Source organism: Macrosteles quadrilineatus, unplaced genomic scaffold, assembly GCF_028750875.1.
Source record: "Macrosteles quadrilineatus isolate MER2022 unplaced genomic scaffold, UCM_ALF_1.0 Scaffold_1__1_contigs__length_201487025, whole genome shotgun sequence".
In the NCBI taxonomy this organism is placed as follows: domain Eukaryota; kingdom Metazoa; phylum Arthropoda; class Insecta; order Hemiptera; family Cicadellidae; genus Macrosteles; species Macrosteles quadrilineatus.
This window is the reverse complement of record NW_026542594.1, coordinates 121423372-121447887: the sequence shown is the minus strand read 5'-3', so window position 1 is coordinate 121447887 and position 24516 is coordinate 121423372. Positions and strand designations below refer to the sequence as shown.

General features: G+C 36.4%; 2 protein-coding genes across 2 annotated transcripts in view; both read left to right on the top strand.

Moving 5' to 3' along the window:
* The window catches only part of LOC128984030 (uncharacterized), a 49040-nt gene that overhangs the window by 11292 nt on the left and 13232 nt on the right, over window positions 1-24516 (top strand). The window contains exon 4 of the mRNA XM_054403320.1: window positions 20379-20646. Coding sequence (XP_054259295.1) covers window positions 20379-20646 — 268 coding nt within the window. The remainder of the gene's footprint in view (window positions 1-20378; window positions 20647-24516) is intronic.
* LOC128984042 (zinc finger MYM-type protein 1-like) lies at window positions 1849-5756 on the top strand. Its single transcript, XM_054403327.1, has 2 exons — window positions 1849-2381; window positions 3415-5756. The coding sequence occupies exons 1-2, from the start codon at window positions 2145-2147 to the stop codon at window positions 5662-5664; spliced, it is 2487 nt and encodes an 828-aa protein (XP_054259302.1). The 5' UTR covers window positions 1849-2144; the 3' UTR covers window positions 5665-5756.

Genomic DNA, 24516 nt, shown 5'->3' with positions numbered 1-24516 from the left:
AAGTCAGTTTTGTCCCCCATCCCAAATTTTAAAAGGAATTTTTAAAATCATACAGAATGCGTGTTCACCCGATCGATCGCTGCCAGCAAGCAAGGTGCTCGCTTCGCTGTGTGATTCGGAAGCGTTCGACATGGTGCGGTGGTGGAGGGGTGTTCCGATCCACGATCCTCGAGTTGCACTGGATGCCTAGATGCTTGTCTTGAATGTTTTCTCGCGTTTCAGTCTCAGTCAGATGAGTCAGATCCAGATGTCAGACTTTCAGTCCGTTCCGTCACCGTCAGTCGGCAGTGGTTTGATACTACATTTAGATGTAGGCCTTTAACCTTTTTCTCCTCGTGTGCTGCACGAATACTAAAGAATTTTCTAGGATTCGTGGTGTGCTGTATCTGTCGGTAGTATCTGTTATAGTTCATTTAGGTTAGTTGATACTTTTTGGAAGAGTTGATACTTGAAACTTGAACTGTTTATTGTCAAATGAAGCGAGCAGAAAGCCAAAAACAAATTGTTTATATAAAAAACCTGCTTGTAAAAATGTAAGATTGTGGGTTTAAATATTAGTGTTCAAATGTCATTGAATTCAATACTATACATATTGTGACGCATCTAAGAAATGGAGAAAAACTTAAGGTTAAAAAAAACATATCTACTTGCTTGCATGGCATATAACAGGTGAAATGGAAGGTTTTAGGACAATTATTGGGCACAGTTCTAGCCGTTAGAAATGACTTTATAAAGTCACCATACGGCTTTTGGGAGATATGGCTTCGTAGTCTACAGTAGGCCTATGTTTTGAAATTCATGAATGCAAGTTCGTCATAGTTTTATTTTTAAAATGTCTACTTGCTCATGACAAAGACAAATAACAGGTGAAACGGGAGGTTTTTGAACAGTTGGACACAGATATAGACATTAATAATGGCTTTAGAAAGTCAGTAAACAGCTTTTGTGAGGATACGGCCGTAGCCTACAATATTTTTTGAGATTTATGAATGAATGCGATCGTCATAGTTAGTTTTAAAAATGTCTACTTATTCATGACAAATAAAGGGGGAAATGGGAGGTTTTGCACACAGTTCTAGACGTTAAAACTGGCTGTATAAAGTCACCAAACTGCTTTTAGGAGGATATGGCCGTAGTCTACAGCGTGTTTTTAAATTCATTAATGCAATCATCATAGTTTAATTTTTAAATTGTCTATTTGCTCATGACAAACAACAGGTGAAATGGGAGTTTATGGACAATTGGGCATGGTTTTTGGTTTTAAAAATTGCTTTAGAAAGTCACCAAACTGCTTTGAAAATTACAAATTTTTCCGGGGGAGGATCCCCCGGCCTTCTTGAAAAAGAACAATATTATTTCACACCAACAATAATATAACACCCAACAATTTTTACATTTCATTGTTATACATAAAATTGTTGTTATAATTGTTCATATAACAACAATTTTATAACACCCTTCATTATTTCTGTACACTTCACATCCTTGATGATACATTTCTATATAGGCTTTTTACTTTCTCCCCCTATTCAGGGTGACCCAGACCACCTGACGGCTTATGTAGCTCCAATATGAAAGCAAATAGAAACTTATTTGCAACTGGCAGGGCCGGCTTAAGGGCCGGGCAACCCGGGCGGCTGCCCGGGGCGCCGTGGGTTAGGGGGCGCCGAAACGCCGAAAAATTTTTTTTTTTTTTAAATAATATTTTGCACACAATTAATTGTTCTGTTGCGGGGGCGAAAGCGCCCGCCATAAGAGATCATGAAAATAACTTGCATTCTTGCATTACATTTTTAGAACTTAAAGCAACGTAAACTTTGATAATATGGGTCCATAACATAACAGTTGTTTAGTAGTTTTGCATAGGCTACCTCATATAAAATACTAAATATTTACAAGCTTACTCGAGCTCAATACATAATAGCGGCCAGGTTACGTTACGTGCGCCCCACCCCCTTTTAGAATCATAGACTCGTCCGATGACTCATGCAACCAGTGGTGAGTGAAACGTCAAATGGACAGCTCTTAATCCGCACGCTGCGTTGCAGGTTGAATTAAGATTACAATTAATTATACGTATCTAATTGTGTTAAGTGTGTGTGTATGTCATGTGAGTATTTACGTGTGCTACAAACAAATTGGAAATGTCCGGTAATAAAAAACCTTCGGGAGCATTTCACCGCAAAAGGAAACTAGAGCGTTCTAAAGAAGATGAGAAGCAATCCAAAGTGTTGCAAAAGTTCTTGACAACTGCATCATCAAGTGAGAAAATTGACAATACTACAAATAAGGTAACAAAACCCGATGGAAACGAAAAGGAGATATTATCTGAGAATACTTCGCTTCTTCCTGAACCACCAGTTATTGACAAATCCGTTGAAGTAAGTAAAGAGATCATGATATGTGTTTTTATTTTAGTACTTAGGATTAAGGGTGCGCTAGACCTGGGCTCAAAAGTCTCAGCACGATGTTGCTAACCGCCGCTAGGAACGGGGAGTACGAAAATCAGTCGGAACGCTGTACAGTACAGGAATTGGGGGGGGGGGGGGGGGGCGACTGAAAGAGCGGCGCGGACGGAGGGGAAATTGACAAGATGGCGGCGGTAGTCTGGAGCTCCTGTCGCCCCTATTCACCCGCACGCGCATTGTCACACCGATCCGTTCCATCCGCGGCCTGGTCTCCGATCCGGGCATGAGATCGGGGACTTCTTTTACGCTTATTGAGTACCGTAAAACAGAGAACCATTAACACTCGTAATTTGGGTCTATTATTTTTTTTATGTACCTGTAGGTTTCTTTTTTTAAACGTAAATTTAAAAAGGCTTAATTTTTATGTTAAAAATTCAAGCAAACCATTCAAAGGCAAATTTAGTTTGAAAATGTAAATGTCAAGTCACAGTAATTGTGTAATAGTTGTTATGATAATGGTTAACACAGTAAAACATATGGTTTTACATGTGTCTGATATCTCTAGATATTTATCACCAAGTATAATTGTTAATTTCTCCATGTTTATTCCAGTTTATCGAGGTAAATTTATAAATAATGGTTTGATTACGATACTGCTCTTTTAATCCAACTGCATTTTTTTGTGTCCATTTCCATTTAAACTTACCTACATTTGAAATATAAGTATAATTTTACTTTCTCCCCCCTATACATAGTATAAGGAGAAAGTATTGTTTTCGTCAGAATTAACAGTGATCCGGATGATTCGGGCCCGGATAATCCGAGGTTTACTGTAAATGCAAATTTATTTGCTGGTATTTTTTTTGAAAGATAAGATGTGAACGTTAAAATAATTGTAAGCATCAGAGTCTTAACTGCTTGTAGTCAAAACAATTTTGTAAGCCTTTATACAATTTTTATATGCTCGGGCTCGGGCTGGTACTTAATTTTTCTTATTTTTTCGCAGGAACCGAAACCTGTAGAAAACGAAGTTGTATCTCATGATCCCGGAAACTGGCCTGCTAACATACCGACCTCTATTAGCGACATCATCGTACAACGAGGACCTGAACAAGTATTTGATGTAGAATTCCCGGTTAATAATCAAGGACGTCGTTTCAGCGTAAATTCCTACCGTAGGCGCATGGACAATGGTGAAGAAATTTCGCGTCCCTGGCTTGTATACTCAATATGTAAAGACGCAATTTTTTGTTTTTGCTGCAGACTATTTGGTAAAACTCATTCTTCGCCACTGACCTCTGAAAATGGTTACTGTGATTGGAAACACATGTCAGGGCTCTTATCTGAACACGAGGGATCTCCATCACATATGCAAGCATTCCAGACTTGGATGGACTGTTCAATTAGGTTAAAGTCTAGTAAAACCATTGATGCGAAAAACCAGGAAATGATCAAACGTGAAGTGGAGCGGTGGAAAGAAGTTATCAAGCGAATAGTGATTTTAATAGAGTTTCTTGGATCACAAAACCTGGCTTTTCGGGGATCTTCGGACAAACTAAATGAAAGGGGAAATGGAAACTTTCTCAAACTTGTAGAGTTTGTTGGTAAATTTGATGTTGTTATTGCAGAACACATCAGGAAGATTACTTCTAAAGAAACCTATGTACACTATTTAGGAAAGAACGTGCAAAATGAAATAATTAAAATGCTAGGTTCAATGATTCACGATCACATTTTAAGTGATGTCCTTAAGTCTACGTACTATTCTGTCATTTTAGACTGTACACCTGATGTAAGCCGAACAGAACAAATGTCGCTAGTTGTTCGATTTGTGCAATGTGAGTCAGGAGAAGAACCCGAAATTCATGAACGTTTCTTGGGGTTCATCCCAGTTGAATCTACAACTGGAGAAGCTTTGACAGACGTCCTTTTAAACAAGCTTAAAGATATGAAACTGTCATTGAAGAATATGCGGGGACAAGGGTATGACAATGGATCAAACATGAAAGGGAAAAACGCAGGAGTGCAGAACAGAATTCTAACACTGAACCCTCGCGCATTTTTCGTTCCTTGTAGTGCACACTCTTTAAACTTAGTAGTGAATGACTCTGCTTTGTCCTGTAATGAAGCTGTAGGATTTTTCATGATTATACAAGAAGTGTATAACTATTTTTCTGCTTCGACTCACCGATGGTCGGTGTTGAAGAAACATGTGACTTCCCTAACAGTCAAACCACTTAGCGAAACTAGATGGGAGAGCCGTATCGATGCAGTCATTCCTTTCCGCTATCAGTTAGGAGAAATCTTCGACGCTTTGTTTGAGTTGTCAACAGACTCAGCTATTGACGCCTATGGAAGAAATGCTGCATTAGGTCTAGCTCGGAAAGTGAAAAACTACAGATTCATCTGCAGCTTGATAGTTTGGCATGCTATTCTTTCTAGAATAAATGTTATCAGTAAGCAGTTGCAAAAAGAAGACTTCAGTATTGCTAATGCAATTGAACTGATATCTAGTGCAAAGACCTATTTTGACAAGATGAGGACTGAGAAAGGATTTGAAGAAGTTCTAGTTGATGCCAGAGAAGTATCAGAAACAGTTGACATTGAAGCATCTTTTCCTCCTGAACACCAAGTTCGAGCGAGAAAAATCAAACGGCAGTTTGATTATGAAGCACCAGACGAGCCCATAGTGGATCCAAAAAAGGCTTTCAGAAGTAATTTCTATTACCACGTCCTGGATTGTGCAATAAATTCCCTTGAAGAAAGGTTTACTCAGCTGTCCAACTACAATGACGTCTTTGGTTTCTGCTACAACATAAAGAAAGAGGACAAAAGCTTACTGCTAAAAAAGTGTGCCGACCTACAACTAGCTTTAACAGATGGGGACCACCGAGACATTAAGGGGCATCAAATGTACCAAGAACTGTTAGTAGTTCAAACCCTATTGCCAGAAAACTGTGGCAGCAAGCCTATGGACGTATTGAAGTACTTAACGAAAAACAGGTTGTGTGAAAACTTTCCTAACCTGTGTATTGCCCTCAGGATAATATTAACTATACCGGTAAGCGTAGCCTCGGGAGAAAGGAGTTTCTCCAAACTGAAGCTAATCAAAAACTACCTAAGATCTAACATGTCCCAAGAACGACTAGTAGGACTGTCACTAATGTCAATCGAATATGACGTGTTACAAAAAATAGATATAGACACTTTTATTAAGGACTTTGCGGAAAAGAAAGCTCGAAAAGTTTCATTCTAACTTTCATTTATCTCTGTCCGTGTCCGTAGGATTAAGTTTGTTTATGTAAAATAAAATTCTATGTTGAATTATACATTGTTTATAATATCTTCATCTAACCCCGAAAAATACTTTCGAACAACTCTTAAACGCAAAACATACACTTTAATGTTTGCACAAAATTGATGGACATTTTTCTACAATAATTTTTCTATTTTGCTAAAGTATTGTTTTTTTTTTTTACTTAAAACTAATTCAACTAAGTAATATGTTCAAATTGAAAACTATATCACTGAAAATTATTATAAACTCACTGTTAGTTTTAATGCTTCAAAAAACCAGTTGGAGGGTATATTTCTCCCATTGCTTGATTTTGATTCAACCAGGAGCATCACCGGGGAGGGGGGGGGGCGCCAAAACAGCAGTTTGCCCGGGTTAGTATTTTGCCTTGAGCCGGCCCTGGCAACTGGACCCCAAGGTATTCAGCAAAATTATTTTTAAGCTCAAAAAAGCACCCAAAAGGGCAGATTTTGGAGGGGTGGGGGTGGTTTTTGGGAAATTTTCAAATGTGAAGGGGGGTCGGGTTAACCCTCATTTTAAAAGTCTTTGAGTCCTGAGTATTTTAATGGAAAAAGTTTTAAATCATTTGTATTCCTATTTACAAAAACGTAAATAGGATAACACTTCCTATTTTGTTCAGAAACGTACAAAATTATACTTTTCACCACACTATGATGTTTTTGGCTGTTTTACATACATTAATTGGTGGCTGAAAGTTACGAGCTGTCATTGTCATTTGGGGACCGAGCAGGTTTTTACATCCCTAAGGCCTGCAAAATCAGCTGCCCGCTTACTTTCTTAGATCATGAATGCATATTAAATACACAATCAGTATCCATGGCACTGCAATTGAATTGTTTTATTGTCACCCCTGCCTAGCAACTATTTATTATTATTTTTGCTGATACCTCAAATTATCTCTTCACATAACCTTACAGTTGTAGTCGTGCTGACTATCAGTGTGCATTATTATTGTGGTGAATAGTGGTAATAGGGTTATAGTGTGGTGAAAAAAAGCGTTCTTTTAAGTTCTCGACTTAGTCTCGAACTTAAAAACTATCTCGAGCCGGCAAATTCTCATTTTTGGCCCTAGGTACGAAATATACTATTGAACTACTCACTGCAAAGAGGTGAAATTTTGTGGGGAACTTAAATTTTGACAACACTTTAATTGCTAAATGAGCTTTCAAAAAAACTCTGGTTTTAACCCTTTTCCTAACTTTTTACTTATGTTACACATTTTCAAACCTTTTGAAGTTTCAAAAGCTGTTATTTCAAAAATTTCGAATGGCAATATGGGTTTCATCATATACCAAATTGTAGCCCTTAAATTTTTTTATGATTTTGCATCTACATAGTAATGTGTTTTGGTATCTTTATTGGTTAAAGAGCTGTAGCCAAATTAGTGTTTGCTGTTGAAAATGTACACTTCTAGACCTCAATTAAAACTGATTACGTCTAAAAAAATAAAATAATATTATATTGTTATCCTTAGAAGATTTAATAAAGTAAAGAACACAACTGCAAAGATGCTTAGTTATTTTCCAAATCCACAGCTCTACAGTGCTTTGAATGAATAATTTGTTTAAATGTTACTTCTAAATGAAATAATTTTCATCATGAAATCAATGAGCGTGTGCGTGAAACTGGCCATGTTGGATCAGATAAAACACTTATCTGGAACCTATAAGGAACACATATAAGGAACTTACTGGACCTGTACAGGAGAAAAATGCACCTGCAGTAGTAAAATATCAATACTGGTAGCATCTTTTAGTGGAGAAGAAGTACTATCATAGATAAAACATACTCCCTTAGTAGATTTCTCATCCTAATGGAACAGCTGAAGACAATTTTATTGTTAGTTCTGTACGGTTTATGTTAGAGGTCGTGTTTTGTTTACAATTTGTTTCCCGTTAATACAGTCATTTAAAACCTCGTTTAACCAAATAATACGATCTAATCATAAACAATAAATTGTCCCCTAGTTATTTAACCAAACAGTAAAGCACAAATCAAGAAATTAACCCTAAAATAATAGAAACAAAATTTCGTCGACACTAGCGCCCAGTGTGGCGTACATGAACTAGACATGAAAAACGAGCTTCAAAATTTACAATGGGATGAGAAGTCTACTTGTGTTGGTTAGTCTATGGTACTATGTGCCGTTGATTCATTTATGAACAGAGTTGAGTTTTGCATGGAACAAAATGGAAGGCACTTGAGCATTTGTAGAAGTCAAAGAGCCCAGCAGTATGTAGGCTATTAATACTGATTCAAACAAATTAATCATTCAAAGCACTATTAGAGCAATGGAATTGCAAAAAAACTAAGAATATTTGCAGTTGTGTTCTTTCCTTTATTAAATCTTCCAAGTTTAACATAAACGTGTACATTTACAACAGCAAACACTTTGCATACCATTTAATAAACGATTAAAATACACTAATTTCGCTAAAGCTCTTTAACCAATAAGATACCAAAATACCCCCGCCGCAGCAAACCTGCAGACTAAGCGAATTTCCATTTGACTGATTGGATTTACACTGAAATGTCTACTTAAAAATATAACATTTATTCCCGATTTAAATAGAATTAGTTTAACAAGTACTTAGGTTTGCTGCATCAGGGAGGGTAAAACTGTTTTTTTTTGTAAAATGTTAATAGTTAGTAAGAAATAAAAACATTTTCCAAATTTGATCAAAATATGTTCATAAACAAGCAAACTACAACAGTTTACTCATTCTCCATAAGAATAACATGGGAATTTTAAATTTACAATTTTTTGGAATTTTCTCCGTAACCATTAGGCGCATAATAACGCTTCAATATACTAAATTATTTGTTTTTTGAAGCTCTACAAAATGGTTTGGAAATTAATTGCTAAATTTTATGTTTTTTGGGTCAAAATTGGGAAAAACCTATTTTTACCCCATAAAACCCCCCGTAAACACCCGTTCCCATGGTCCGATCATGCTGGATCGCGAACTCGTTCGAATAGACGTAGGTTTACACGTTTGTACCAAATTTCATCAAAATCGGATCATTTTTGCTCGAGTTATCGTGCTGACCAACGATCACATAAGACCAATAGATGGAGCACGCCTATCTAACTAACATTAAAGCAGGTGAAGCCAGGTCCGCCATCTTATTGTAGGATAGAAGCGCTAGATGTCGATGAAAACGGCACCAAAACTCAATGTTCCGCTTCAAAATAACTCGACATTTAGCCTACTTAGACTTAAGTTATATGGTTGAAACTTCGTATGAGTGAAGTCAATAAGTCTATGACACTATTGGTTTTAATTAAAAGCTTAAAAGTTAGTATTTTCTATTTTAAATCTTCAAATAAAGTCGGTACTTTTAAATGGGTTTTAAAATATGACATGAAAAAGTTCGTCGGCTGCTACTTTTTTTATTTTTTGGTCAGGTAAGTTAAAAAACGGTGGATTTTGTAGCTAAAGAGTTGAACCTTTTGGATCATATTTTTTAAAATTTTTAGCTAGCGTAGTTTGGTTGTAATTTAAATTGTAATATAGGGGCTACCCGCCGCGCCGCGTGGCGTCATGCGGGCAGATTCGGCCTACAACGTCACTTGTAATACAGTTTAGATACTCAAATTTGGAGCTATACAGAAAAGTTACTAAACTAATTAGAAAAACACGGATTACATATAACTTTTCTTCGTTTTATTCTTTGTATTCATCTAAAAATTAATATTTTTTAGCTCTTTCATAAAAATTAATATGACAGTCAGAATATAAAGGAGAGTTGTATAAAGAGTTTCAGAAATTATCTTGTCACTTTGAAAATTCGTAGATTGTAAACCAAACATCAGAACTTTATCAAACTTTAATACGATGTAGATACATATATTATAAACAGATTTGTAGCTTTTCAGAATTTTCCTTTCTCCCAAAAAGTTTTTGTTGTTAATTATGTAAACTAACTTTTTTCTAAGAAATGGTAAACGCTAGAAAAAAAATCAAAAGCGTATTTTGAAGGTCATTGTGTTAGTAACACAAATATTTGTAATACAAAGGCGTATTGTCATGGATACCATTGCTATCAACTAACATTTAATTAGCTGCACGTGCTACTAGGGCTCATCACAGCCGGCAGCCGCCATCTTGTTGTAGATTAGTGAAAAATACTGGCTTCACGTCGCGGCCAACATGCTCCATCTATTGGTCTTATGTGATCGTTGGTGCTGACGGACACATATATATATATGAATTTGAACGGATGGTGTTTTTGGCCTCTAGGGACCTCAAAACGAAAAAAAAAATCGGTCCCGCGTCCAGGTCTTACCATGAGTACTACGGTAATAGCTTATTCCCTATATGGGAAATTCGCTAAAACATTAGATGAAAAAATTGTAACAAATTTTAAGGGCTACAATGTGGTGTATGATGAAACCCATATTGCCATTTGAAATTTTTGAGACAACAGCTTTTGGAACTTCAAAAGGTTTGAAAATTTGTAACATAAGTAAAAAGTTAGGAAAAGGGTTGAAACCAGAGTGTTTTTGAAAGCTCATTTAGCAATTAAAGTGTTATAAAAATTTCAACCCTCCACAAAATTTCACCTCTTTGCAGTGAAAAGTAGTTCAATATTTTTTGTACGTTTTTGAACAGCCTGTAAATAGGGATAAAAATAGTATAACTTTTTCCACTAAAATACTCAGGACTCAAAGACCTTTAAAATGAGACATAAAACGACCCCCTTTACTTTTGAACATTTCCCAAAAACCACCCCACCCCCCAAAATCTGCCTTTTTGGGTGCTTTTTTGGGTTTAAAAAAAGATTTTGCCGAATTCCTGGGGGCAAAATAGGGAGTTCCAGTTGCAATTAGGTTTCTATTTGCTTTCATAATATTGGAGCTATAGAATCCGAGGTGGTCTGGGACACCCTGTCCATAGTACATGGAGAAAGTATTGTTTTCACCAAAATTTTTGAGTTTTGAGTGGATATTTGTTTTGGGGCTCCCTGAACCCAAAAAAGTGATTTTCAAAGTGATGTCTGTGTGTGTGTGTGTGTGTGTGTGTGTGTGTTGGGGAATGATACATTGTGAGATCCGACGTATGGTTACACACCAACAACGTGAGCTCCGTTTTCAATGTGAGCTCCGACCCCCCGGAGCTCGGATTGAGAAAGCCTCTGATTCGTTGTCCTAGTGACTTCGGCATCACGGAAATACCCGAAATAGCTCGAACTAGGTCGGAGCTCATTTTACTGCTTTTTACCAAAGTGTGCGAGTGTATAGCTTCATAAAATCGACACCACGTCGCGCTACGATCGCGTTTACACTCTTCGATGCACACCAACATGGTTCCACACAGTCAATGTGAGTTCCGCTATTGTTCTGACTTCCGCTCCGCATTTAGTTGTTTTCAGCGCGTTATTCTCGAATTTCTAGTGCCAGAACGCGATCCAGACTACTGTATATCCATGTCGTGTTTATAGGCACTGAGGAGGGGGGAGGTAGCTTCGCCGTCAGCATAGCATTGTTGTAGTCTGTTGCGTTCTCCAGCTGTGTTTACCGCTGAAAATAAAATATTCTTTAATTTATGATAAGGATAAATTGCATAAACCAAAGCCTTCTCTGAGGGTATAGTAATGATTTCCCCGAGCAAAGCTTAGTACCCTGGTACTTATTTATTTTTTTCAAGTCGATCTACCAATTCTCCAAATCAGTAATCAATAGTCAGCTATCTTGAAACAGCTGTTCCGTCGTATGTTCTTTAAAATGCTTAATTGTATCCACAACTAACTGTTTACATTTCATTTCAGTATTAAGTTTCTTTTTTAATTTTATTTCGGGACGTGATTTTTATTTCCTTCCCGATTGTTTGGGGTAAAACAACTAGGTTAAATATTATTGCAGATAGCAATAATATTGAAAACAAGCATCGTACTAAAAACAATTCTGTATAAAAATTAAACAAGTACAGTAACAAGATCTGTTGTTGACTAAACAAATTTAATTTTTGGTTCAATTAACTATGAAACATAAATATAATTATAAAACACCAAATGCTAACCTTATATAGACATTTAACGTGAATACGACACGAATACAACTACATAAAAAAACTTGAGTAAAGTCTTAAGGCCTGATATATGGTTACTTGTAAAACAGCAGTAGAGTTTAATCAGGCAGGCCCAATCCTAAATATTTTAACATGTGCCTATCACAATGTCATTATTTTTGCATGACTTTAATCCTCAATTGTGACATCATTGTGAAGATCTCCCGTGATGACGGAGCCACCGTGACCATGTTCGCGGCGCTATATTCAGTTGTCCAGGCGTCTCAGCAGTCAACACATCTCGTAATCTCGGCGCCTGATCCACAACCAAAGATCTCTATATAATACAACAAATCTGTATTATATATATGTCCACAACACACCCCACGCTCGCGGCCGGATCGTCAACGTGTCCCCGAATGTCCCGCGGTCAGAGCACCATCGCTTGTGAGCACGGTGCCATCATCAACATTACCCGCGTTCTCGGCACCATCGCAAACACTTCCCTCGCTGCCCACGCTCATGGCGCGATCGTCAACATGTCTCATGGTTGTGGTACCATCGTCAAAATTTCTCACGGTCGTGGCGTAATCATTGACATGTTTTGCGGTTACGATGCCATTGTCAACACGTCTCGATTATGTCTCCGGTCACGGCATTATCGTCAACATGTTTTGAGGTCATGGTACCAACGTCAACATGTCTCATGGTTCCAGTGTTATCGTCAACGTTTTTGCGGTCATGGCGTTAACCGTCAACGTATCTTGCACTCACGGTGCCATCGTTGACATGTCTCGTGGTCACGGTGCTAACTTCAACATACCTCGTGCCACAGAAAACATATTAAGAACGTTTTCTGTGCTCGAGGTTACTTTGCCAGGATAAATATCTCCCGCGATTACGGATACATCATCGTCTCCTAGGTCCGCCGAACCATATCGTGAAATTCTCTCGCAATCACGGAAGTGTCATCATCGTCACTCGCGACGCAGCGAATCCTTATTTTATCAAAATATACTTGACTATTTTAAAAACAATAGCTTCAACTTCGTGTGGACTTTATAGCCTCCGATTTATTTTATACAACCTTGAATATGGGCGAATTTCTCTCGTTTGTATTATAACGCAATAACACAATATGTTTTATTCTTAATTCGGGAACAAACCACGACTAGCTACCTCTAGTAAGATATAATCGTAGGCACCTGGTACAAAGTGTTCCACATATTGTTTAATCTAAGCAAACTCATAAACATTCAGTACTTGGAAAGGTAAAGGAAATATGAGTGAGCAGAATACAGGAATGTCCCGTTAACACGTTATTCACACGTTACTCCAAATGGACTTCATAAGCAATTTCTTAGATTTTCCTTTTGCAACAGGTCATCCCAGTTATTGGAGTGTCGGGTCACTCGGGTCAGTTCACTTTTGTGATATTGCGAGAGTGTGATTGACCTCCAATTTCCAACCTATAAATATTGTTTAGGTTTTACGTGGTAATAAATCGCAAAAAGGACAACTCTCCTATTTGTCCCTAACTTTCTTTTCTTGTCCGCATCTTTCCTACGCTCGAAAATCTCGATTGAACATAGCAAAAAGCGATGGAAACCGAAGATTTTTGGAGCTTGATTTTTTACCCTACTTTTAATGTGTTTTTATTATTATTAAACCCATCTAAAAAAAAAATTGCTGCTAACAGTTTTCCAGCAAACGCCATTTTTACCCAGAAACCCAGGTTTTAAAATTCGTAAAAAATAGCAAAGTGCCGAAAATTACCAATTTGTGGGTAAACCAAAGTAATCCAACCTAGCTTACTCTAACCTAACCTAACCTAACCCATGCTTAGATCAGCAAAGTGCCGAAAATTACCGATTTTGGGTAAACGCAGCTTAGGTTAGGTTAAGCTGAGGAGCTCAGCTAAAGGTTATATTAGGGAGTCCTTGGAGACTAGTGGCCATCTTGGATAATTTCAAACAGCTGCTGAAGAGAGATTTATCGTCCAAAAATATTTTTTTCAAACACCAAAGTGATAATAATTTAACATCGAGTATACTGTGAGATTAGAAATGTTCTTTGTAGTTTTTTATTGTTCTCCAAGGGAGTCAATGAAAGCTAACAGCCATCTTGGATTTGTCCCCCATAAGAGCAATGTTAATTTCAAACAGCAGCTGGAGAGTTATTTACAGTCCAAAAATATTTCTTCAAACACCAGAGTGATTGTAATTTAAATATCTAGTTTATTGTGAGATTATAAAAGTATATTGTGTCTTTGTAGTTCTTTCATTGTTTTATGAGTTAGAACGTCTAGGCTCCAAGGACTCTTTTGCACTCTTTTATTGACACTTACCAGTCAAATGTGGCGATATTAATGATTTATAACGCTTTTCACGATTTTCAAACGTGTTTTTCGTGGTGAAATATGTGTTTGCTGCAAAAAGTGCAAAAGGAAAAGAAGTTTGAAATGATTCGAATAATAAGAAAAATAGGCTACCATTAAAAGGAAAAAAGATTTTTCGAGCGCTTATAATCGCCGATTTCTAAAGCTTTTCTCGACTTTCAAACGTGATTTTCAGGGTGAAATAGTCGTTTCCCCCTAAAGCTCCAAAGGAAAAAGTGCTTAAAATAGCAAAATTTTGGTAGATAAGGTAAAAAATGCTATATAACATAAGTAGTGCAAGTTCAGTATTGCCTCCTGGATTTCACCAATCACGTATTCAGACCCTAATTCCAAAATTTAGTTAACCTTGCGCTGGATTTTGAGATAAATATTGCAAACCCACAACGGACCGTTCCAGTTCTCCCTTATCTTTACCGCATATCTCTCTTATCTCCAAGACTACAGACTGCGCAATGAAGGAGGGTCTCGTGCCTATGCCTAATCTGATGAAGAATGAGCAAGAGCAATCGTACATTTGTTTTTTAATTGTGGTGTAAAACTTTTTAATTTATGTTTATATGTTATTTAATTTCTTGTTATGTGAGTTTGAATTTAGTATGGTAGCCATTTCAGAAGAAAGTATTAAAATAATTTGAGATGTTAAGATTATGAAGAAATGTCATTTCTTTAACAGAAATACTTAGATAACTTCTCAAAATGACTTCTAAATTGTTATTTATTTTGCTAATGCAAACAAGCATCTGTTTCGTAAATATAATTAAATTATTTCGTTTATTACGATTGTGTTGGTGTACATTACTACCGATATGTCGAACTATTGACAAGAATGCCACATTTAGCTACCCCATTCAGTTTTTCATATTTAAAAATCATATCTTACAAACAGAACTTTCCAAATTAAACATCAAAATTATTTAACTGACCTTTACCCTATAGAATCAGGAATCCCCAAAGGAAGCGTGCTTGAACCATACTTGTATATTCCCTATACATCGGACCTACCAGAAATTGTAAACACTATGGTTGCCACATTTGCGGATGATATGACCATTTTATCTGTCCACGACAAACTGGTTCAAACTACAGCAAATTTACAGTTAAACTTGGATGAAATTTCACATTGGTTTAAAACACAGAGGTTCAAAATTAATGAAAATAAATCAGAAAACATTACTTTTACCCTAAATCTGGCTACATGTCCTCCGGACATTGTTCCATGAACAATATTCACCACCCTAAAGTAACAGAAATAAAATACTTGGGCATGCACTTAGATGCAAAGCTTAATTTGAAGGCACATATCTGGACTAAAAGACAATATCTAAATTTAAAAATAACGAAGCTTAATTGTCTTCTTGGATCTAAATCAAAACTTAGTACACAAAATAATGTTACTTTGCAGAAAAGTTATGAAACCAATTTGGACTAATGGGATCCAACTTTGGGGATCATCAAGTACATCAAAACATTGAAATTTTTCAACGATACCAATCAAAATTGCTACGTAAAATTGTCAACGCAACACACCTTGGTTTGTTACCAACAGAACACTTCATAATAATCTTAGAATTTGAAAAGTCAAAGAAGAAATTACAAAATCTAGTGAAAAAAGATTATCAAATTGGAAAATCATTCAAAATCGTCTTATACAAAACAACTTTTGCAAAACTTGACAGCTAGCCTGACCATACTACTGGAACGAATTTCACGCGGTTGGTAGGCCTACCAAATGAAAGATATTTTCCTGTAGATGTGATGAATCCCTTTATAAATTAAAATAGGCTCAAAAATAAACACAAGAAACGAATTTAAAATTAAAAAAATAACTTGGGCCGTATGGGTTGCCATGTAGGTAACGAAATAACAACTAAATGTAAACAGAAAATAAAACCAAATAGAAGAAATTCCATTTACATGTCTTATTTATAGCATAGGGTAAATATAGATAAGTTGGAAAAATACATACTTTTGGTCAAGTTTCCGACCACAGGGCGAGCTCTCATCTTGCACTAAATTTATTGGACAATCACAACACCATTTACAGACTGAAGCGACTTACGATATTAAACCTCCCATTCAGATTCGGCTGTGTTATCAAAATTATCTTTGTTAGCTAGTGTTGAGAGTGGTAAATCACTATACTTTTAATGTTGTATTATTGTTAATGTATTTGCTTATTTGTCTACTTTTGAAACAGACTGTAAATTAAATAAAGTTGAAACCCGATTAAGCTACAACCCATTTAATAGTATATTTCGTCCCTAGGGCCAAAAATAAGGTTTTGCCGGCTCGAGATAGTTTTTAAGTTCTCGACTTCGTCTCGATCGAGAGCTGCAAAACCATTTAGGTCCGTGGTACGAACGCTATTTTGCACCACAGTATACCCTATTGCCACTATTCACCTCTATAATAAATGCACACTGATGGTCAACACAACTACAACTTTAAGGTTATGTGAAGAAATAATTCGAGGAATCAGCAAAAATAAAAATAAATAGTTGCTAGGCAACGGTGACAATAAAATAATTCTATTGCAATGCTATGGATACTGATTGTGCATTTAATATGCATTCATGTTTTAAGTAAGTAAGCGGGCAGCTAATTTTGCGGCCCTAGGGACCTGCTCGGTCCCCAAATAACGATGACAGCTGGCATGGCCAGCAAAACGTAACTTTCAGCCACCAATTAACGTATGTAGAACCACTAAAACATTATAGTGTGGTGAAAAAAAATTATACATACTTTCGATACATGCGATTGCATACAATCGAAGCTCATTACTGAGTTTAAATCAGCTGATTTTCACTTCCTAGGGAGAAAAGAGTGAAAAGACCTACTTTAAGCTCTTTAAATACGGCTGTTTTTGCTGCAGTATGACTCAGCGTTTGCAGTATGCCTCAGTGTTTTAATAAATATTTGATAGTTAATTTGTCGATAGTGTAATGCAGGTTTATCTTATATAATTCATTACAATGACCAACCACCAAACCACATACACTTCAGATTCAGTTAAGCCTAAAATTATTCAAAGATCCCGTGGGTGATAACATAGGTACCAAAAAGATATTTTTTAGATTTTAAGATGAAAAATTAACTGATGAAGAAGCGGATGAAGCAACAGTCTGATCTAGAGTTAAGTTCACAAGAACAGTGGGAATGAAGCTAGTAATGCCTCTCACATTGAACAGATCCAAAACTGGGTTCCTAGGCAAGACTAGTAACTTTCCGTAGAACGAAGACGAGTATTGGTGTTACCTTTGAACTTACCATTCCCGGAGCTCACATTGAGCATACACCATACCGGAGCTCACAATGAGCATACACACTTCCGGAGCTCACATTGTGCATACACACTGCCGGAGCTCACATTGAGCATACACACTGCCGGAGCTCACATTGACCATACACACTTCCGGAGCTCAGGTCGACTTACATACCGGAGCTCACATTGCATTACAAAATCCAAGTTGTGAATTTTAATCAAACCTTGAGTTTTAAGTGTCCACAGTTAAGTACAAGACATCTTTTAAAAAAGTGACATATATTTTCTTTAAATAACCTCTCCTTCTACCGGAGCTCACATTACTGTGTAATACCATGGAGCTCACATTGGTTGCCAAACGCGTATGTGTGTGTGTGCGTGTGTCTGTCTGTATGTGTGGATGTGTACAGAGCTACAGACCACACCTGTAGTCCGATTTGATGAAATTTCGTACGTAGGTACTAATCCATGGTATCTCCAAGTATTTTTTTAATTTTTTTGAAATTTTGGTTTTCCCATAAGAACCCATAAAATAACCGAAAAATAGATTTTTCTCAAAAATACCCCAAACGATTTTGATAAAAATTTAATGTGTTGTAGCTCTTTAAATTGTGAACAAAATGGTAGAACTTCCATTCCTGTAAAAATTACAGTCCAAAAGTTATTGTAACTTATGTTAATTTCCCTTAAAAACCATAAATAACAGAAAAATCTGATTTAAAAAAAAGTTGGTTTTGATTGAAATTAGTATGTGATTGTCCTTATAATTCTTATTAACATAGTGCAACACCCAATTGCTGTAAAAATTAGGTTTCAAAAGTTATTATAACTTATGTTATTTTCCTATAAAAACTCATGAAAAAAACAGAAAAATCTATTTAAAAAAAAACTGGTTTTAAATGTACAATTTCTTGCCTGCCTCCATCAAAAACCTGTGTGTTTTAAAATTCAGTGTCTTAAAAACTACTCTAACCAGGCTTGCCTGTACAAACATAAAGTACTTTGGTTTCGAGATTTAGTTATTTTAGTTTTAATTCCAGAGGCAACACTTGATTGATTGTTTTGTTTTTCTTTTGACGATTGTCATGAACTTTGAAGTTTTAACGACAATAAATCATTCATATCATATCATATTTACTCTCATCGCTTACCCATGATAAAGGTTGTTGACTAGCTAATGGGAGAAAGTATGTGTCAGATTTCTGATAAGTTAACATTTATTTTTAGTGTGAGACCAACAACAACTGTATTGTAGACCTCACCTCAAACTTGTGAGATTTTCAATTAAAGCACAACAACACTTTTGCTATGATGGCTGGACAACCATTGAGGAGGCGAACACATCTGTATTAGAAAATGCGAGACCAGTGAGCGCCTATCAGTGTTAGATGGAAACATTCCTTACTTTCTGAATAGTCTGCATATTTACACTTCAGAAGTATATAAATCTACACAGGGACGGCGCATAGTCTGCACCTTGAGAAACTACGTATTTAGGCCCCTAACCCATACCCTCTATCACAAACCACTAGACAATACATTCAAATTAATTGTAGTAGGGTGACAATTTTTCAATTTCGCCATGTATTAGCGAATTTCCATACAGGAAAGTAGCTATTACCGTAGGTGGCACGGTAAGACCTAGACTCCAGGACCGATTTGGTTTTTAATTTTGATGTCCCCAAAGGCCAAAAGCACCATCAGTTCAAATTTTTATATATACAATTATCTTACTAATATTATAAATGTGAAAGTTTGTGTGTTTGTTTGTTTGTTTGAAGTTCAATCACGCATTAACTACTGGACGGATTTGGCTGAAATTTGGCATAATGATAGCTCATATTCCCGATTAACATATAGGCATATTCTTATCTCAAAAATCATTTCGGGCTCCGCCCCAGTGGCTCTTTAGTTCCCCATGTTAACCTTATGAGTATTCATATTTAAATGGAATTAAAGAATTTATTGTCGGGACCACGTAAGTTTGCAGTTGGTGGCAGCCAATCACAAGACGAGGCTAGTGCGACGTTGCCACATCACCCATTGAAAACACTAATAAAACCATACAAAGCTATATTTTCAAATCAGCTGGTATTGTTAGATTTGGCAACACCACACCGTTCTCATTGGTCCATTGAAAACCATATGGTAAATAGGCTCCTCCCTCAACTGCAAACTTATTTGGTCCCGACAATAGTCAGCTGTTTCAACTAATAAGTTGGTTCTATGATATGCAAAAGCATTAAAAGTTATAAAATTTACCAACAGGGTGCAGCACTATTATTTTTTTCATTTATGAAAACAGCTATTTTGAACTAATCAGTACCAAAAATCTGTGATACACAATAAGGACTGTCAAAGTAGGATTGTTTACAGTTATGTTTATGGTTTTAATTTCATGAATAATTTGTGATATTGACACTCAAAACACAAAATTTCCCAATTTCTCTCCAGACCTTTTTAAAGAGCTTAAAAAAAAATAATTTAGTATAACAAAGTGTTTTTGTACGGTTATTGGTAACGGAGAAAATTAAAAAAAATTGTAAATTTAAAATTCCCATTCTTTAGTAGAATATTGTAAATCTTGTAGTTTGCTTGTTTATGGATATATTTTGATCAAACTTAGCAAATTTATTTATTTTATACTAAGATATTAATATTCTACTAAAAAATATACTTTATTAGTTTGCCTGTGGATACTCGTTAAACCTATTGTTATTTAAATAGATTTAATTGAAAATCAATTCAGACAAATGTAAATTCTATTTGTCGGCAGGTTTGCTGCAGCAGGTGTATATTTTATATGGAGTTTGTATCTTGTAGGTCTTATTTGAAATCTTAAACATATGAACAGTAAGGTTAAGATATAGTGGAAGCAGTGTAAAAAATTCTTTCATAAATTCAAAATAAAAATTTAAGACAAACTGACTTAATTGTTCTTCTCTGAAAGTCAGCAAAAATATTTAATTTTGTTTTGTAACAGGTAAGACAAAACTACATAAGACGACGTCTGCTTACAACGTACAAAGCGTTAGAGCGGTTAAGTCAGAGTGAGTTCAACCTGGACCGGCTAGAGCTGGCAGCAAGTGCAGCTGCAGCCGCAGGCATGTCTGTGGGAGGTAGACCGCCACAGAAGAGTGGTGGGGTACATCTGACAGTGCCTGGAGCTCCTCCACCTCCTGTGTCAGCCTCAGCCATTCTGCGAGTAGTGAAACCACACTCCCCGGCCAACAAGAATCAGCCTCTCACAGGTACAAACTGAAGTTACATATGATGTCCAAGAATAACAATTTTCAACTATTGTGATTATGGCAGATATCTCAATATGAGTTTGTCTCTCCTCACAAAATGTTACTTTTTTGTCAGATCATAACTGTCAGCAAAAGTAGGCTATGTGCAAAGCTCTACCATTGCCGTATCTCCTGATGATTTTTGAGGGTCAAAATGAGGAAAACCAATTTTTATCCCATAAAACCCCCCGTGAAACCCCGTTCCCATGGTCCGATCATCCTGGTTCGCGAACTCATTCAAGTTTATCCTGCCTTACACCTTCAAACCAAATTTCATCAAAATCAGACAAAAATTACTCAAGATGTGTTCACGGACATACAGATATATATATAATATATATCTATATAATTAATACGCTACATGAAACTTTGTCGGTTGAACTCCTCTGCCATTTCTTAACCGATTTTATCCATTGACGTCTCATTGGAAAGAGCGTGTCGCGTAGATTTGCAAACTGGCCTTACATTTTTGAAAAAGTCCCTTGGGCTCTGCCCCAGTGGCTTTGAAAGTTCCCATGTTATCCTTATGAAGAACATAATTGTTTACATTTTAATCAGCTGTATAATTTATTTGATGTTATTTATTTTTCAATTCAATGAAACGCATTGAGTACATTTATTTACTATTTGAGTTTGTGTAAACATAACCCCCAAGACGGATCGTGTTAGTATGGTTGTATCCTAAATTTGTGTATTTATTTATCGTTGTATTGTGTCGCTATGACGGATCGTGTTAGCATGATTGTAATTTAAATTTGTGCATTTATCGTTGTTTTGTGTAGCTATAATTTGTTTATTTGTTGTTTTTATTTTAACGCCTCTGACGCGACGCGACGACAACGAAACATAGACAGGAGGTGTAATCGTGATAACAACCGCAGCTACAGTGGCTTAACTCATCACAGTCAGCACTCAGCACCTGACCCTGGACAATCTCAACTATAAGGTTACAAATGCACCCTAACACTACCCCAAAACAACTTTTCGTTCTCAATTGGCCCTCTATCAATGACCTGTGTTGCCTTTACAGCGAGGCATTTTGAAAAGGAGAAAACAGGCCAGATTGCTTTAGGTTTATCAATAACGAAGATAAACATGGTTTGAGTTACACACCGGTAATCTTTGAGTTGACTCTTTTAAACTCATTGAAAATATGACTGTTATTCGTTTTGAAATAACTCCTGTAATACTTTGCAATTGCTCGAATTCGAGCAACATGTACACTAGTATATATAAATCTATAATTATATATGTAACAATTTGAACGGATGGTGTTTTTGGCCTCTGGGGACATCAAAATGAAAAAGTAAATTGGTCCCAGAGTCTTACCGTGCCACCTGCGGTAATAGCTACTTCCCTATACGGAAATTCGCTAATACATGGCAAAATTGAAAAATTGTCACCCTACTACAATTAATTTGAATGTATTGTTAGTAGTTTGTGGTAGGAAAAAATACTTGGAGATACCATGGATTAGTACCTAACTTACGTACCAAATTTCGGAAAATTACGAAAAATTACAAAATAAATTTTTAGAATCATACGCAACAGTAAAAAGCACTATTTATTTATTTAACCATTTAATCAGGATTACCCTAGTTATATATTTAAGTTTGCCGTTTAGACCAACACCGAAATGTTTCTGTCAATCCGTGAATGTTTTGTTCTGGCTAAGAGGTCGGTTAGTAGACCTAATGACCTAAGCTCAACTGGCAATCCTGGTCGCAGCCATTAGTAGAGGATGAGTAGGCAACAGTCGTCTGAGCGTGCTTTTATTACATTGTACCTTTTTATTTTGCATGAATCACAATTAATTATATTTTTTAGATTGAGCCTATAAAATATACTCATTCAGATGGTATAAATCAGGCTTTTATTTATTTTATTAGAGTTTTTGGTCATACCCTTGGGATGTAATTTGAGCCTGTAAGATAAAACTTACGATATCAGTACAGTAATAACCCATTCCAATGTTAAATGATGTAAGATTCCAAAATCATACTAATTTATATTTACTGCTAAGTTTATTAATTTTGTAATTTATTTAGACCTAAAACAAAACATCTGGTTACAGCATTATAAAAGACTAGGTGAACCTGTGCGAATTCGCACGAATAATAAATTATGATATTATAGCAACGTCGTTAGAAGTTGCGTTGTTGTATCGACGTTGGTCTTGAGCTCGATCGTTGGCTATATTCATTTTAAGTTCTTTTTGCTCTTCAGTAGGAGTATTTTAAAGAACGGGACTCATCATGCTGAAAACTTGCGCGTATGGATTAATATCAACCAAATGTTGAGTCAAAATGTGCATGAGTTCAGTGCTGCAAGAGCCATTAGCTTTGTTTAGCATTCTTTCTTGAACAGCGGTTTCGACGTTGTAGATATAAATTTGGGCATATGTGGGATGCACCCCTTCTGACAGTTGTAAAGGTGCCAATTGAGTGATAAATCAATAAATTTTATTGTGTTGTGCACCTTATACATGAAAGGCCCTTCACCGTTATATACTTCAATTTTAGCTCAAGTGCTGACCATTGCGAGCGCAGAGTTGTATGATCTAATGTTCTTTTTGTAGTTTCTGCTTAAATGATTTCCTCCAGGCTCTGGATATAATAGCTCTCTCGGTATGGTGATAGATTCACTTTTCCTTTATGGCAGCAGGATGAAAATCTTTCACCTCGTCCTCTTTGTTATTCTTTAAAATGTAGCACACCACATTAAATGTTAATGCCATCTCGCCAAGTGAATGCTGCTGAGTTATTGTATAATGGTGCGCTGCGAGTGACCTTGAGTATTGCTAAAATGCAGAAGTGAGTGATGCTTATTGCCACAATAAGTTATACAGGAGAATTTAGATTGACATTCCTTCACATGATGCAGACCGAGACAAGAGATACATCTTTGGTTATTCTTAACGATCTGATAGCGATCGTTTGGAGATTTACCTTTGAACAACTTACATTTATATATTGTGTGACCAGGCTTACCACAGCAAAAACAAGAATGATCCATAAATGTTGACGGTTTATTAGCGGCAGACACCATGGCTACGCTCTTATTAGAGGAAAAATGAACTCTTTTGTCCATTTTGAGTTTAGAAGTGTTAGCTTGTGAAGCCTTTGAATCTGGTTGGGAGTGCAAACTTGCATCTTCAATGTGAGAGCATTCTAAGTTTAAGAAATTAATTATTTCCATTACTTTAGGAAGGGAGTGAGTCTCATCTTCCTCCCTTTTGCTGTTTTCACGGTATTGCTCAAGTTTTTGAACAGTTTTACTATCGAGCTTTCGCAGCAAATGAGCAGATAAAAGTGGATTATTCTCCGTAATGTCATGATCTAGGGCCTTAAGGGATTCTGAATGCTCATAAAAAGTGGTTATAAAGGACCTTAGCTGTTTAGGGTTACTACTGGAAACAGATGGCAGATCCAAGAGATTGTTAAGGTGTAAGGTAGTCAAGCGACGAATATTGTGATATCTATCACGCAACAACTGATAAGCAATCAGATAGTTAGCAGCAGTTAGATTAAGTGATTTCACTAAGTTTAATGGCTCTCCAGTCAGGACGCTGAGTAGGTATTGAAACTTAGCTACATTAGATAACGCAGCGCTTTTATGCACAGTAGTATCGAACAAATTAATAAAGGAAATCCACTTGAGCGGTGACCCATCAAAGCCTTGTAAATTTAATTTAGGCAATTTAACACCAGACACAATGGCGGTGGGAAAATGTGGACCGCCAGTGCTGTCAGAGTGTGTTGAATGTGGAGTGATAGGGTCCACTGCAGTATTTGTTTCAATCACGCTAGATATGCGGACGTAAAAATCATT